General features: G+C 54.0%; 7 protein-coding genes across 7 annotated transcripts; 3 read left to right on the forward strand and 4 right to left on the reverse strand.

The window, feature by feature from the left end:
* Positions 1 to 123: 123 nt before the first annotated feature.
* Positions 124 to 1129, forward strand: COCSADRAFT_47038 (uncharacterized protein; the record flags this gene model as incomplete). The annotated part of the gene is made up of 2 exons (XM_007701014.1): positions 124 to 194; positions 334 to 1129. Coding segments are annotated over 2 exons (867 nt in total), but the record flags the coding sequence as incomplete, so codon positions are not given.
* A 610-nt stretch (positions 1130 to 1739) lies between these two features.
* On the reverse strand, positions 1740 to 2954 carry COCSADRAFT_87740 (uncharacterized protein; the record flags this gene model as incomplete). The annotated part of the gene is made up of 1 exon (XM_007701185.1): positions 1740 to 2954. The coding sequence occupies one exon, from the start codon at positions 2952 to 2954 to the stop codon at positions 1740 to 1742; it is 1215 nt and encodes a 404-aa protein (XP_007699375.1).
* Positions 2955 to 3271: 317 nt separating this feature from the next.
* COCSADRAFT_314797 (uncharacterized protein) lies at positions 3272 to 5594 on the reverse strand. Its single transcript, XM_007701186.1, has 2 exons — positions 5076 to 5594; positions 3272 to 5017 (listed from the first exon to the last, which is right to left on the reverse strand). The coding sequence occupies exons 1-2, from the start codon at positions 5166 to 5168 to the stop codon at positions 3560 to 3562; spliced, it is 1551 nt and encodes a 516-aa protein (XP_007699376.1). The 5' UTR covers positions 5169 to 5594; the 3' UTR covers positions 3272 to 3559.
* Positions 5595 to 6149: 555 nt separating this feature from the next.
* On the forward strand, positions 6150 to 8287 carry COCSADRAFT_25802 (uncharacterized protein; the record flags this gene model as incomplete). The annotated part of the gene is made up of 6 exons (XM_007700860.1): positions 6150 to 6171; positions 6228 to 6368; positions 6416 to 7157; positions 7208 to 7623; positions 7672 to 8036; positions 8087 to 8287. 6 exons carry the CDS (start codon positions 6150 to 6152, stop codon positions 8285 to 8287), a joined length of 1887 nt encoding a protein of 628 aa, XP_007699050.1.
* Positions 8288 to 8691: 404 nt separating this feature from the next.
* On the forward strand, positions 8692 to 10899 carry COCSADRAFT_36190 (uncharacterized protein). The gene is made up of 5 exons (XM_007700927.1): positions 8692 to 8876; positions 8931 to 9058; positions 9105 to 9490; positions 9544 to 10074; positions 10124 to 10899. The coding sequence occupies exons 2-5, from the start codon at positions 8945 to 8947 to the stop codon at positions 10746 to 10748; spliced, it is 1656 nt and encodes a 551-aa protein (XP_007699117.1). The 5' UTR covers positions 8692 to 8876; positions 8931 to 8944; the 3' UTR covers positions 10749 to 10899.
* On the reverse strand, positions 10893 to 12367 carry COCSADRAFT_36191 (uncharacterized protein). The gene is made up of 4 exons (XM_007700928.1): positions 12003 to 12367; positions 11928 to 11943; positions 11713 to 11851; positions 10893 to 11629 (listed from the first exon to the last, which is right to left on the reverse strand). The coding sequence occupies exons 1-4, from the start codon at positions 12170 to 12172 to the stop codon at positions 10965 to 10967; spliced, it is 990 nt and encodes a 329-aa protein (XP_007699118.1). The 5' UTR covers positions 12173 to 12367; the 3' UTR covers positions 10893 to 10964.
* Positions 12356 to 13564, reverse strand: COCSADRAFT_36192 (uncharacterized protein). Its single transcript, XM_007700929.1, has one exon. The coding sequence runs from the start codon at positions 13508 to 13510 to the stop codon at positions 12701 to 12703; it is 810 nt and encodes a 269-aa protein (XP_007699119.1). The 5' UTR covers positions 13511 to 13564; the 3' UTR covers positions 12356 to 12700.
* Between the last annotated feature and the right edge of the window lie 115 nt (positions 13565 to 13679).

The following is a 13679-nucleotide window of genomic DNA, read 5'->3' on the forward strand; positions in this document are numbered from 1 at the left end:
CTGCGGTCTTTTTGCACACCGCCTAGAAGACAACAACCCCAGATCTAGACCGAACCGCCCACCAGCGCCAGCGCGCGCGCGCTTGAAATCCAAATTAGCGAGTTTCCCGCTGGCACGCCGTAAATGTGCGACTCAACGTTTACGTTTGGGCAGCGGGGCAGCCACTTTTTCCAGTGTCCGTCGGCGCGAGAATAGTATGGCTTCCCCTTTTTTTCTCCTACTACTTTAGAGCCCTTGACTAGCCCCCTTCGAATTAGTTACTTGTAGTAGTATACCATGTAGCAAGTGTAAACAATTACAGCATACTAATGCGTACTCTGATGTAAACTATAGCACCCGCCTCCCCCCCAAACTCTCCCGCCTCCTCCAATCCACCCAACTCCAGACCATCCACCACCTAACCCTCGGCTTCGAAGACAGCTTCATCCTGACCTACCGCTCCACCACCGGCACCTCTCACGTCGAATCTTCCGGCCCTTTACCCCCGGACCTTCTCTCCTTCATCCACGCCCCCAACCGCAACGTAGCGCAGCTCCGCTGCTACCTAGGCCCTTACAACTCCTCCTTCTTCACCCACGACTCTTCAAGTTATCTCTGGCAAAACCTACCCCCAGCGCTACTCTCCGCGCTTGAGAAAAATATAAAAGATGGCAAGTGGCGCGACCGTCCACGCATCGTCGTGTTAGGCGCGGATGCGAGTTTCGCTTTAATCACCGAGAAGAATGCTGCTGTGTGGGATTTAACCTGCTACCCCTCCCTCCTTTCCCTCTTACAAGAAAAGAAAGATACGAGTAGGATGGGTGAGGTACATAGTGTAACGCTACATCCCTACCGCTACTCCTCCTTCCTCCTCCACCTCAAAGACGGAACCCTTCTCTCTGGCAATATCCCGCCGCACCAGGTTGCTGGTGTAAATGCTATGCTCGAGCCGCTTCGCAAGGATAGTCAGGAGAATCAGGCGCTGTGGATGGCGAGGAGGGACAGTGCGAAGGTAGACAGACCGCAGAGACCGAGTGTGTTGCAGCAGAGGGCGCAGTTGAGGAGGGAGTGGGGAGGAAGGACGAGTGAGGTGTCGGTGCAAGGGAAAGGGGTGAAGTTGAGTTTTAGTCTGAGTGTTAGTTTGGGTGGGGGGTTGGGGAGGTTGCTTGGGTGAAATTCTCCTTGCAGAGTTCAACTGATGTGGATTGGAGGGTTATGCCGGTTTGGGACGGGGGTGTATTTGGGGCGTTGGGCAGGATTAACATATTTTTCTTCTTCTCTTTGTATGTTTCTTGTATCATAAGTTCATAGTTTGGCAGTTTCCCGTAGCTGTATATATATACCCTTTTTACGTATGACTTTACTAGTCGTAAGTCACCTTTCTATTTTTATTTTTTACAAAGTCGATTGAAAATATAGATTCTACTTCACTCCAACGAATTTAAAAAGAAGTGAGATAGCACTCACGTAAGCCTAGTTCTGACATATACGTTCACCTACTAAAGGGCGATTTTTGGAATCAAGGGTATAGGGAGAGAAAAAACTGGGTACTCAAAAAGATCCAGAAGAAAACATTCTGAATTCGCTCCAAAAAAAAAGAACATGAAAGCAACGCCAAAAAGAAACACCTCCCTTAGACGCCCCATATCGCAGATAAACAACCACGAAATAATCATGAGCAATCTTTCCAGTAGAACACAAATAAACGTTTCTCCATACATTACACACACCGAACCCCCCCAATCAAAACCGCCACCTCTTCACAAATCATCATCGTCAAACATCTCCACCTCAAACTTGGCCCCCAACGCCTCATTCGCCTCCTTAAGCATAGCCGACATCTGCAAACTCATCCTTCGCATCCGCTCATCCTCCTCCATCTCCTCCCTCCTTACCTTATCAATCAAGCGTTGGCTCTCCTGCGGCAAGGGACTCGCCACACTAGTATTCTTATCGAAAAACGCAGTGGGAGAGCCGTAGCTAAGACGGGAGTAGGAGCGCGAAGGGGCAGGGGTACCAGGTGAGAATTTCGAAAGCGAAGGGGCGGGGCTGTGTAAGGAGTGGCGGTCTGTTGTTGAGCGGCGCGAGACGGGGATTAGAGAGGGGCGCTTTTGGGATGGGGTGGAGAGGTTTGCGCGGGAAACGGGGCGCGGGATTTGGGAGGAGGGCGAGCGGCCGTGGCCGGGGAGTCGTCGCTCGGATAGGCGCGGTGTACCTGGTCGGGATTCTGTTTCGCAGTCTGTGCCGACCATGACCCAGTTGTCCGTTGTGCGCAGGCGTTTTGCTAATCGCGGGCGCTCTGGGGTTATGGAGGGAAATGGTTGGATGCCGTAATCGTCGCGTGGGAATGTGCCTGGGGTTGGTTGCTGGACGGGTCCTGGGTGGTAGGGATCGTCCTGAAGACCAAGTTTCTCTGCCACATCCGCATTCGATTCGATGTTGTATTTCTGTCCACTGCCTGCTTGGAAGCCGCGGAAAGGTACCGTGCAAAACTCAAACAGCTTGCCGGCTACTCCGCCTACAAGGCTGATCAATGACCAAGCCTTGCTTCCATTCGGTGTTGTGTGCATCTCTCCAGCCGCCGCCTGCGTAGAGAGGCCAACCTGGGGAGTCGGGGGTACAGACCAGGTGCCGCGCTGGCTTTGGAGGTTGAAGTAGTCGTCGTAGTCGCCGTCTCGCCGTCCGAATGTCTGTGGCCCATCCATCCCCCCGGCTAGTTCGTAGCGGTCGTTTGCGAGCGGAGGTGGACTCTTGTTATTGACGAAGCGGTTGTTGCTCAAGGGGTAGTCGCTCCAAGAGCCCTGCGCAGCGTTGTCGCCATATCGCGATCGCTTCCGGGTCTCGTGCGCATCCGAGTCAATCACCTGGCGACCAGTGGTTTCAGACGCAAGCGAGTACCGCCTCGTCGAGTCGAAGCAGCTATTCCGCGAATCTCCACGTGTATGCGATGGCGAAAAAGTATACGGTCCAGGCATGTCGTTGGGATAGCGCAACTGGGCGGCCATGCAGGGAGGTGGATCGGGGTTGCCTGTGGGACGTAGTTTCAGGGACGGCTAGCGGAGCGGACGAATGAGGTCAGCCTTGGTGCAAGGATGGCGGGTGCTGCTTCTCGAAAGCTTCGGTAGTCGGCAAGTCCCCAGGAATCGGAGAATTAGTTAGAGCTTCATAATGGGCGTGGCGTGTGTGGTGATGGAGATGCGAGTGGGGAACCGTGCAAGTCAACCGTTTGTTTATGGTAAGCCGTCGCTGGGTAGCGAGTAGCGAGGAGCTTGGACAGCCATCGTCAAGGTGGTCGCGACATTGGCCGCATCGTGAGTCTGTTGAGCGCCTTTTGGAGGGCGTATGAATAATGTGTATTCAACAAATGATGTGCAAGCGGTAATGCCATCTACGTACGAAGTTACAACGCCTCCCGTGACCAGGGTATACCCTACCTAGACGCCATCTAATCAGCAGCTGGATCCTCCTCGCCCGATACCTCCTCATACAGATCATCATTGTCCTCTCTCTCCTCGTACATATGACTTGCATCCTCTTCCTCACCATCATCCCTCTCCTCCTCTCACTCAACAGGTACCTCCTATGCCCGTGCTATCCACCCGCTATGCACAAAATATTCAAACAACTGCGATGACTTGTTGGTATCAATCTTACAAATCTCCTTGGCCGTCTTCTTCTTGAGCGCACCGCCATTAAGGAGGGCCGCACGAAGAACCATTTCCTTGAGCGCGATATATGGTTTCGGCATGATGCGCAGGACGCTGCACAGTTCTACCTCCTCAGCATTAAGCAATTGAAGATCTGCCTTTGACTCTTTGCCAAACTTCAGAGGCACTGTGTTAGGAAGTGGCTTAGGTACAAATTTGGTCTTTGCAAACTGGGGGCTCGTCACTCCATTGGTGCCGTTAACACCATTAGTATTGTTGGGGGCACAATCTGGCGGCGGTGTACTCAATCCGCTGCTCTGTTTGACGTGCAGGGGAAGTTCTTGCGCAAGCAATGCAGTGGCGGCTGATGGCTGCTCAAAAGGAGGCTGGGGCTTTGCCATCCTACTGGACGCGAGACGGTCGAACTGGCCAATGGGCGGTGGCCTGGTCTGCCGTTGCTGCTTTTCCTGCTCATACTTTTCGCCAGCCTTGAGACTGGTAATCTGCATGTTCCTCCACTCCTGTAGTTGTGAGATGGCCTGTCGCAGATTGTGCTCGTACTCGAGGTCTTTGCAAAACTGCTCAAAGTCGGCGTGTAGCATCATTCTTGCAAAAGGCTTGGCTTTATTCATGAGATCCTTCTCTTCCTTTGTGCGCTTCTTGTCTGCCAGTTGATTTTTGCGATACTCGAGCAGCTGGTGCTCGAATATAATCTTCTTCCTCTCCACACGTGCATCCAGGCGGTGGTTGTAGATTTCCATAATGACCATCTTCAGCTCCATTTCGGGTTCAATCTCGCCGGTGCGGGGATTGATGCCATCGCCCGGCTCGAACTGCATGTGCTGAACCGCCTCTTCTGCCTCGTTGAAATACTCCGTCTCAAACTCCAAACGACCTGGCATATAGCCTTGGACCTCGTGACATGCGGGGACACTGGCCGTGGGTTTCTGCTTGGGAGCCTCGGGCTCGCGACTGGCAGCCTCTTCCTTCTTCTTCTCGATTCTCCGCTTCTTCCTCGCCTGGAACTCGTGACGCGGTATGCGAGTGCTGAGCTCGGTGTCATCCTTGCTGCAGTGTTCCGGCAGGGGGAAGCTGGGGCTGTTTAAGTACGTGTCGATGTAGTGGTCTCGCACTTCGTCTTTTTCGCGGAAGCCGCCAATGTGGTCAGCAATGTCTGCCCAGGAACCTAGGCCATACGTCTCTGCTCCCTCTAGGAGAGCCAGCTCCTCGTCGGCGCCCCAGTCCTCGGTAAAAATAGGAATCGAATGCTGCTCGATGACCTTGAACTTGTGCTTCGCAGGCTGGTGGTCTTTTGTGGCTTTGCCCTCGGCGAAGCATGGCACGCAGAGGTCATACTCGTGGCATACTTCCTCGGCGCAGCGAATGCGGACCTGCAGGGAGGGTTAACACGCGTGCAATGAGAACAGAGAGAGCAAGGCATAAACGGACCGTTGACGTGATGTCGGACGAGCAGACGTCGCAAACATACTTTGTGCCGCCCTCGGTACCGCGGGCACCTGTCTTCTTCTTGATGACGCCCATGGTACCCCGCTCGGCTGGGTGTGGGGAGGCAGGTGAGCAAGTGTCGTCGTCGTCGTCGCCACACAGACTGCACTAGGCGACCACACTGGACGGGTCAGGTTTGGGGTTGGGTTGGGCGCGCGGAGGTGAGACAGGACATGTGGCTGTGCGCAGGGCACTGCAGACGCGCGTGTCAGTTCGCAGGCAGCGGACTAGCGGTAAAGCCGCCAGCTGGGCTGCAACACGGCGGGACGACAGGGCCCCAGGGCTGCACGGATGCGCGTCTCCAGGTCTCGGGACGTCGATGCGATGCGATGCGATGTCGGACGGTGGTGGTGATGCAGAATGACGGACGTTGGCGGGCTGGTATGCGGTGATGTGTGTGTGTATGTGTCTATGTACGCGCAATAGGAGGTTGCCCGCGGCGGAAGCTGCAGCCGAGGCGAGCAGACAACGCAAGTACGCAGACGCACTGCACTGCACGCTGCACACACTGCCCTAGGGATCTGTTACAACATGTCGCGTCTCCCGGCACCCGTTGTCGCCAGCAAAGAGGAGAGAATTGCGCCCGGCCCGTGTCTTTGCTCGTCGCAGGGGCGGGTCTAAACACTGGGAAATGACAGAGGGCGCGAATGGGCGTGTCAGTGCGGGAAACACGACCTGGTCGCCGCCGGCCGAGATTAAGGCTAGCGACCCAATGACCCCTCAAACGTGAGACCCTATCTCGAGCTCTGGAGAAGCGTACTCAAAGCGCTGGGCGGCTCTCGGACACCAGACACGTTGCCACTGTCGACGCTCCCTGAAGCTTTCTTCTGTGCCTCTCTCTCCTTTCCGCCGCCTCTGCGCCAACAGCAAACCCACGCCCACTCTGCCCTCATAAGCTGCACCGCCGCTCCTTGGGTGCGCACACCCCCTCTCTCTCGCCGCCTGCCCCCAAGTCTCCACCCTCTGACCATATTCGTCTGTCTTTCTGCACCTAACCACCGCTGAGCTGCCGCAACCATGTCTTGGAAGCTCACCAAGAGTGCGTGTCCCTTCCCCTCGTCTGCGCTGCCGCTCCAATTCTAACCACCATTGCAGAACTCAAGGAGACGCACCTGGCGCCCTTGGCCAACACATTCAGTCGCTCGTCGTCGACGTCCACAATAGTCAACGACCAGGCCACGCCCAAGGCCTCAAGCCATGCGAGCAGCCTCACAGACGCAAAGGACAATGGCATTGGTACAAACACACGCTCCCACTCCTGCTTTCGCCTCTGCTAATCACAGATATAGCTGCGTCCGAAGCACACTCGTCCGCGCCTGCTGGGCCCCTGCGCCCAGGTATCCTCATAGTCACCCTGCATGAGGGTCAGAAATTCTCGCTGCCTCCGGGCGCTGAACAGCAATTCAGCGGCCAGGGCCACCACCAGGGCTCCTTGTCCCAGGGTGGCGGCCTCTCTGTCGCTGGCTCAATGCGCCCTGGCTCGTCCTCTCGCAACGCCGCTGGCTCCTACGCCGGCCGCCCACAGTCTGCTGCTGGCAGCATCAACGCAGCACCCACCATTCACGGTCGTTATTCTTCGAAACACCTTCCCTACGCCCTGGTCGACTTCGACAAGCAACAAGTCTTCATCAACGCCGTCTCAGGCACTCCCGAGAACCCTCTTTGGGCCGGCAGCAACACCCAGTACAAGTTCGATGTGTCCCGCGCTACCGACGTCACTGTCTCGCTCTACATCCGCAACCCTTCCGCCGCACCTACTGCTGGTCGCAGTGAAGACATCTTTATCGGTACTCTCAAGGTCACGCCACGATTCGAGGAGCAGCAGCAGCAAGATGGAAAGCCGGCAAAGGCAGAAGACGGATCTGGCCAGGCCGGCGCTGACTGGATACCCGTGCAATTTGGTAGTGGTCAAATGAAGGTTGGCGTTAACTTCGTCGAGAACCGACAGGACCGTCTTTCAATCGATGACTTTGAGCTCCTCAAGGTTGTAGGCAAAGGCAGTTTTGGAAAGGTCATGCAGGTGCAGTATGTGCTTACTCTTCTGCTCCCATCTCTCGTATGCTCACAGAAAATAGGAAAAAGGACACGCACCGAATCTACGCCCTCAAGACTATCCGCAAAGCACACATTATTTCCCGCTCTGAAGTCGCGCATACCCTAGCCGAACGTTCAGTATTAGCCCAGATCAACAACCCCTTCATTGTGCCACTGAAATTTTCGTTCCAGTCGCCAGAGAAGCTCTACCTAGTTCTAGCATTTGTCAATGGTGGCGAGCTTTTCCATCATCTGCAGAAGGAGCAGCGTTTCGATATCAACCGAGCCCGATTTTATGCTGCTGAACTTCTTTGTGCTCTGGAATGTCTACACGGTTTCAATGTCATCTACCGTGACTTGAAGCCAGAGAACATTCTGCTCGACTACACTGGACACATTGCTCTCTGCGACTTTGGTCTCTGCAAGCTTGACATGAAGGACGAAGACAGGACAAACAGTAAGTTGCTTAGGACCCTTGCCGCATCCTGACACTGACCCTGCATAGCGTTCTGCGGAACCCCAGAATACCTTGCTCCTGAGCTTCTGACTGGTGCTGGCTATACCAAGGCCGTGGATTGGTGGACGCTTGGTGTGTTGCTATATGAGATGTTGACTGGTCTGCCACCATTTTACGATGAAAACACCAACGACATGTACCGCAAGATTCTTACCGAGCCTCTTCATTTCCCAGGCCCCGAAGTCGTGCCGCCAGCTGCGCGCGACTTGTTGACTCGCCTGTTAGACCGCAATGCAGAGAAGCGGTTAGGAGCCAAGGGCGCAGCGGAAATCAAGGCACACTACTTCTTCCATAGTATCGACTGGCGAAAGCTGCTTGAGAGAAAGTACGAGCCTAGCTTCAAGCCCAATGTGGTATGTATACTCACAATACCCAAATATGGACGCATGCTAATAGACCGCAGGTCGACGCAAAGGACACTGCAAACTTCGACCGCGAGTTCACTTCCGAGGCGCCGACGGACTCGTATGTCGATGGACCGATGCTCTCCCAGACGATGCAACAGCAGTTTGCAGGCTGGTCATACAACCGCCCCGTTGCTGGTCTCGGCGATGCAGGTGGTTCAGTAAAGGACCCGTCTTTTGAGGGCGTGACTGAAAGATAAAGCACTTTTGGACTCAAAATAACTCGGCTTCGGAGCCGTTGAGTTGGTGCTTGGCTTGTCCCGGCGATGGAGCCGAGCGCAAGGAAAATCATCCACCGGCTTTGGATGGCTCCACAGACAGAATGCATATTGATTGGTGGCTTCTCAGCGCTCTTTGATGCTTTTTTGGGTTCGGGAGCAACGGTATGGCGCTTGAGGCAGCATTTGTATGAGACATGCCTACATTCAGGCAAAGCAAATCAAGACGATATCCCCATTGAATCACATGCCCCCAATGGTGCATAATAACTCACCCATGTGCATAGCCGTAGCGCCCATGAGACACACCTTACTCATCGGCTTGGTAAGGCTAGAGCCAACGGGAGAGCTGCTGGCCGGCTTCCGAATGCTGGTAAAAGTGGTGCCCCTCTCAACGAAGCTCTGACGCAAGCGGGGGTCTCGGCCGCGCGCGCCCTTGACAATTCTCCTACCTTTCAGCCAAAACACTAACAATCACCTCATCAACTCTACTTGCAAATCTTCACTCGTCTCTCCCTCTTGTAATTGACCCCTCCTAATATCCGACTGTTCACCGTGGAAAACTTTGATAGTTCGTATACACCAGTCCCATATACGTCATTCCATACTCACCCCACCTTTCCAGCCCTGTAGCTCAACATGCCTGGCTTCGCACAAGCCTCGGACCTCAGCGCCTGGTCTGCGCTTCAGGATCACCACCAGAAGCTTGGAAAGGACATTGTACTCAAGGAGTACTTCAAGAAGGACCCCCAGGTAAGACACCGACAACCCGATGCATCCACTGTCTAATCCCTCGTAGCGCTTCGAGAAATTCAGCCGTACCTTTAAGAACGATGCCGAGAACTCTGAGATTCTGTTTGACTTCTCCAAGAACTTCATCACAGAGGAGACCCTGAAGCTGCTCGTCGAGCTTGCAAAGGAGTCTGGTTTCGAGAAGCTCCGTGATGACATGTTCGCCGGTGAGAAGATCAACTTCACTGAGAACCGTGCTGTCTACCATGTTGCGCTCCGCAACGTCTCCAACCAGGAGATGAAGGTCGAAGGCCAGAGCGTTGTCGAAGATGTCAACAGCGTTCTCGACCACATGAAGGAGTTCAGCGAGCAAGTTCGCAGCGGCGAGTGGAAGGGATACACTGGCAAGAAGATTGACACCATCATCAACATTGGTATTGGTGGATCTGACCTGTATGTTGCCGTTGCGTTACAGAGCTTCGATTGGCGTCACTAACATGGAACAGTGGCCCCGTTATGGTCTCAGAAGCCCTCAAGGCCTACGCTAAGCGCGACCTCAAGATTCACTTCGTCTCCAACATTGACGGCACACACATCGCAGAGGCCCTCAAGGACTCCAACCCCGAGACCACCCTCTTCCTCATTGCTTCCAAGACTTTCACCACCGCTGAGACCGTCACCAACGCCAACACTGCCAAACGATGGTTCTTGGACAGCGCAAAGCAAGAGGACATTGCCAAGCACTTTGTCGCTCTCTCTACCAACGAGGCAGAAGTTACCAAGTTTGGTATTGACAAGAAGAACATGTTTGGCTTCTCTGACTGGGTTGGTGGACGTTACAGTGTCTGGAGTGCCATTGGTTTGAGTGTTGCCCTCTACATTGGCTTCGACAACTTCCACCAACTCCTTGCTGGTGCCCATGCCATGGACAAGCACTTCAAGGAGGCCCCTCTTGAGCAAAACATTCCCGTCATCGGTGGTCTGCTCAGTGTATGGTACTCTGACTTCTTCGGTGCCCAGACACATCTTGTCTCTCCGTAAGTTTGTGACATTGATCAGGTGATGTGTATTCTAACTGTGGTCTAGATTCGACCAGTACATGCACAGGTTCCCTGCCTACCTCCAGCAACTTTCCATGGAGTCAAATGGAAAAGCCATCACCCGCAGCGGTGACTACGTCAAGTATACCACCGGCCCCATTCTGTTTGGTGAACCCGCCACCAACGCACAGCACTCGTTCTACCAGCTCCTTCACCAGGGCACGAAGCTTATCCCAACCGACTTCATCCTGGCTGCCAAGAGCCACAACCCCGTTGACAACAACAAGCACCAGAAGATGCTTGCTTCCAACTTCTTCGCCCAGGCCGAGGCCCTCATGGTCGGCAAGACACCAGATGAGGTCAAGGCTGAAGGAGCACCAGAAGAGCTTGTCGCCCACAAGACGTTCCTTGGTAACCGCCCAACTACTTCGATCCTGGCAGACAAGATCACACCGGCTACCCTGGGTGCCTTGATTGTCTACTATGAGCACCTTACCTTCACCGAGGGTGCCATCTGGAACATCAACAGCTTCGACCAGTGGGGTGTTGAGCTTGGCAAGTCGCTGGCCAAGAAGATCCAGGCTGAGCTTGATGACGACAAGGAGTCGACTGCTCACGATGCCAGCACCAGCGGGCTCATTAATGCGTTCAAGAAGAAGTCTGCCCTGTAAATGACGAAATGCATGTGATGGTAGAGGCACGGCTGTAACGGCTGGAGGATTTCCTGAAAAAGGGCAAATCAGTATGTAGTATGTAAGCGCCTGGAGCATCCCTAGATAGCCACAGCATCATGATATACGAATGAATAAATATGAACATGGATACATTTTGCCTTTATGGACTGATGTGTGAATTCTATGTTTTGTATGACTGTTTGGTAAGTGTTTTTAGTCGGCTCTCTTTCCACCTCTGTAACCATATCCTCCCAAGCCATAACCACTACCCATGCTTGGAGCACCATCCCTAGCGTTCGCAACAGGCAGCCCATACCCACTCCCTCCATTGCCGAACCCTCTTCCACCCCCATTCATCCTATCTGTCGCATACCTCTTAAGCCTCCTAGGCAACTCTACGCCTCTAAAGTAAACTACACAAACTGCTGCACTCGCTACAGCACTCAGGAAACAATACACCAACGTACTCGTATAAATATGGCCCCCATACCCACTCCACCCCGGCGGCAACGTCGTACTCGGATACCACCTAACCGCAAACACCAACGGCAAACTATCCCCAATCGTAATCTTCGTATTCCGCGTATGACTACTCACACTATACGCCGTCGCCGCATCGATCGTTCCAGGACTACTCTGTTTCGGGACCGCGTGGACTAGTAGATTCAGATAATTACCCACGTGTAAGTGCGAGAGTTGCAGGGTTCCTGCTAGTGCGACGACGAGCGGCGTGTAAGAAGAGGATTGAGATCCAAGTGCGCCTTCTTGGGTTGAGCTGTCCGAGACGATGTATTGGGTTGCGAGGACCGAGGGGGGGAGGGGCTTCGAGGGGATGCGGCAGGAGAGGGGGGCGTCGTTGTGGATGTAGAATTCGAGGACTGTACCCAGGAGGTTAGTTACGGATTAGAAGGGTTTTTGTGGGGTTTGAACGGGGGGAAGGAGGGAGGGAATAAGGACGTACGATGGAAGAATTCATCAGTTACAAAGTCTATTGTGCAGTTCACGTCTTTTTCGACGCCAAAGAAGAGTTCGAGGGGGCGACCGGTTTCGTTGCAGACGGGGAAGGGTATGTATTGTAAGTGGCCGGCTGCGTCTGTGATCTGTTTTTGCTTTGGTTAGTTTTTCTCTTTTCTTCGAGGTGTGATTGCTGCAGCGTGGGTATGGCTGGAGACGTACATGTTCACCTGTTTCTCTGGGGAGGAAAGTATCAGCGCATGTTCTGTTGTTTGTTTGCAACACAACTCGACTTACATGGTGCGATTCAGACAGCTGACTGGAATTGGCTCGCCGGGATTATATCCGCGTTGTTCTTCCAGAGTGCCCAGCGGCTCCTGGCCGCTCAATGCCGTCGCAAGCGTGCTGAAGAAGGAGAAGAGAGCCACGGCTGGGAGCCAGGGTCTCTTGGACAATTTGGGTGGCATTCTGCTTTTCTTTTTTTTCTGGTTCTTAACGATGCGATTGTTGCTATTGCGAAGACGTTTCGATGTTTGGTGACAGACTGGTTATTGGGGGTACATTGCGCTGCGCACGAGGGCAGCTACGGGGTGTGGTTCAAGATGCGCCGTGTCAACTTGAGGACATGGTTGGGTTCATGGTTGGATGGCCTGTGCGCGGCTGTCTTCCCGCGGCGGCTCAAGACCTCCGGGCCAACTCCGCAGTGGTTAGGGGATCCAATCATGGGTTTGGTACGGTTGGATTATTTCCATTGCATATATGATCCAGTGCACCTGACAGGGTGAAGAAGTGGTACAAGACAGCGTGTAGAGAAAATCAGCTGTAAATGGTGTGCGTGGAATCTAATGTAAGATGGTACCCGCACCACATGCCTTTGAGATTTCGAGACCCCTATGCAGGCACATGCAAATACTGTTATAATACAGTCTGTGAACTTCGTACCTAAGTCATACATGGCGCATCTTCTGGCTCCTGCGTCGTATGCGCTCGGACATCTACCATCCCTTCCTCGTCAGCTCAGTGACTCGTCCAGTGATGTCCCTGAAGCCTTGCTTAAACCTCGCCCTCCACCTCTCTGACGCCAACCTCTTTCGTTTTAAGCCCCCTCGTTCGTGAAACCTCTGTCTATTGAAGTCGGCTTTGACTTTGTTGCGCGCCACTAGACTGCCCAGCATGCCAATTCCCCGCACAATATCTCGTCCGCGGCTCGCATCCAGCTCCACTGTGCGTCCGTATGTTGGGTTAAGGCGCGGGTAGGAGGAGAACGTTTCTTCTTGCTGTACGGCTAGGCTGGATGCATCAGAAGGCTTGTTGGACAAGTTGGGGTTCAGCATCGAGTCGGGCAGCGCCATGGAGTCAAAGGCTAGGCCCGGTGGGCGAGAAGGTCGCGAGCGGGTTGCGTTTGAGAACTCGGCACCGAATACACGTTTGTTCTTCGATGGTGGTGCGGCGTTTTGTTGCATATATGGTGGTGGAGTCCGGTTGGTGGGCATACCGCTGAAGAGAGAATCGATTGTTCGCGTGGTTTCGTCTTGGGTGGGCTGTGACTGGGCTTGTGGCTGTGATTGCGCTTCTGTAGCCGCTTGTTCAGAGATGTAGCGGATCATTGGTCTTTTTGATTCTCCTTCAGATGCGTAGCTTTGGTCATTGTCATCGTTCCTCGTCGATTGTGCCAGTCGAGTTGGGGTGTGGGAGAAGCCGCGGTGACATATCCATGGCCATGTCTGCTTGCCCATGTGCGCATGTGGCATGCGGGCTATGGAAGACGGACGAAGCATCAGCTCGCCGAGGCATTTCGAAGCCATTTTCGACGTTGTGGTGCGCGACAAGATTCAATTGCGGATTCGCGGGGGTCGAGCATGCAGATGATGCACGTCGCAAACGCAAGTCCCAAATTCTTCGGAGGTTCGGTGAGGTCCGAGCGCCTTTGCAGCTCCAAATCTCGTCCGCGACGTGCTCTCGCTCGCTCGCCAA

The sequence above is a fragment of the Bipolaris sorokiniana genome, assembly GCF_000338995.1.
Source record: "Bipolaris sorokiniana ND90Pr unplaced genomic scaffold COCSAscaffold_6, whole genome shotgun sequence".
Taxonomy (NCBI): domain Eukaryota; kingdom Fungi; phylum Ascomycota; class Dothideomycetes; order Pleosporales; family Pleosporaceae; genus Bipolaris; species Bipolaris sorokiniana.

Bases quoted from the DNA above. Each gene is read 5' to 3' on its own strand.
- COCSADRAFT_314797 (XM_007701186.1), bottom strand. From the start codon at position 5,168: ATGGGCGTCATCAAGAAGAAGACAGGTGCCCGCGGTACCGAGGGCGGC. The intron at 5,018-5,075 runs GTCCGTTTATGC...CCCTCCCTGCAG, and splicing joins CGTCCGACATCACGTCAACG to GTCCGCATTCGCTGCGCCGA.
- COCSADRAFT_36191 (XM_007700928.1), bottom strand. From the start codon at position 12,172: ATGCCACCCAAATTGTCCAAGAGACCCTGGCTCCCAGCCGTGGCTCTC. The intron at 11,630-11,712 runs GTACGTCCTTAT...TCCTGGGTACAG, and splicing joins AACTGATGAATTCTTCCATC to TCCTCGAATTCTACATCCAC.
- COCSADRAFT_36190 (XM_007700927.1), top strand. From the start codon at position 8,945: ATGCCTGGCTTCGCACAAGCCTCGGACCTCAGCGCCTGGTCTGCGCTT. The intron at 9,059-9,104 runs GTAAGACACCGA...AATCCCTCGTAG, and splicing joins ACTTCAAGAAGGACCCCCAG to CGCTTCGAGAAATTCAGCCG. The intron at 9,491-9,543 runs GTATGTTGCCGT...AACATGGAACAG, and splicing joins GGTATTGGTGGATCTGACCT to TGGCCCCGTTATGGTCTCAG.
- COCSADRAFT_36192 (XM_007700929.1), bottom strand. From the start codon at position 13,510: ATGGCTTCGAAATGCCTCGGCGAGCTGATGCTTCGTCCGTCTTCCATA.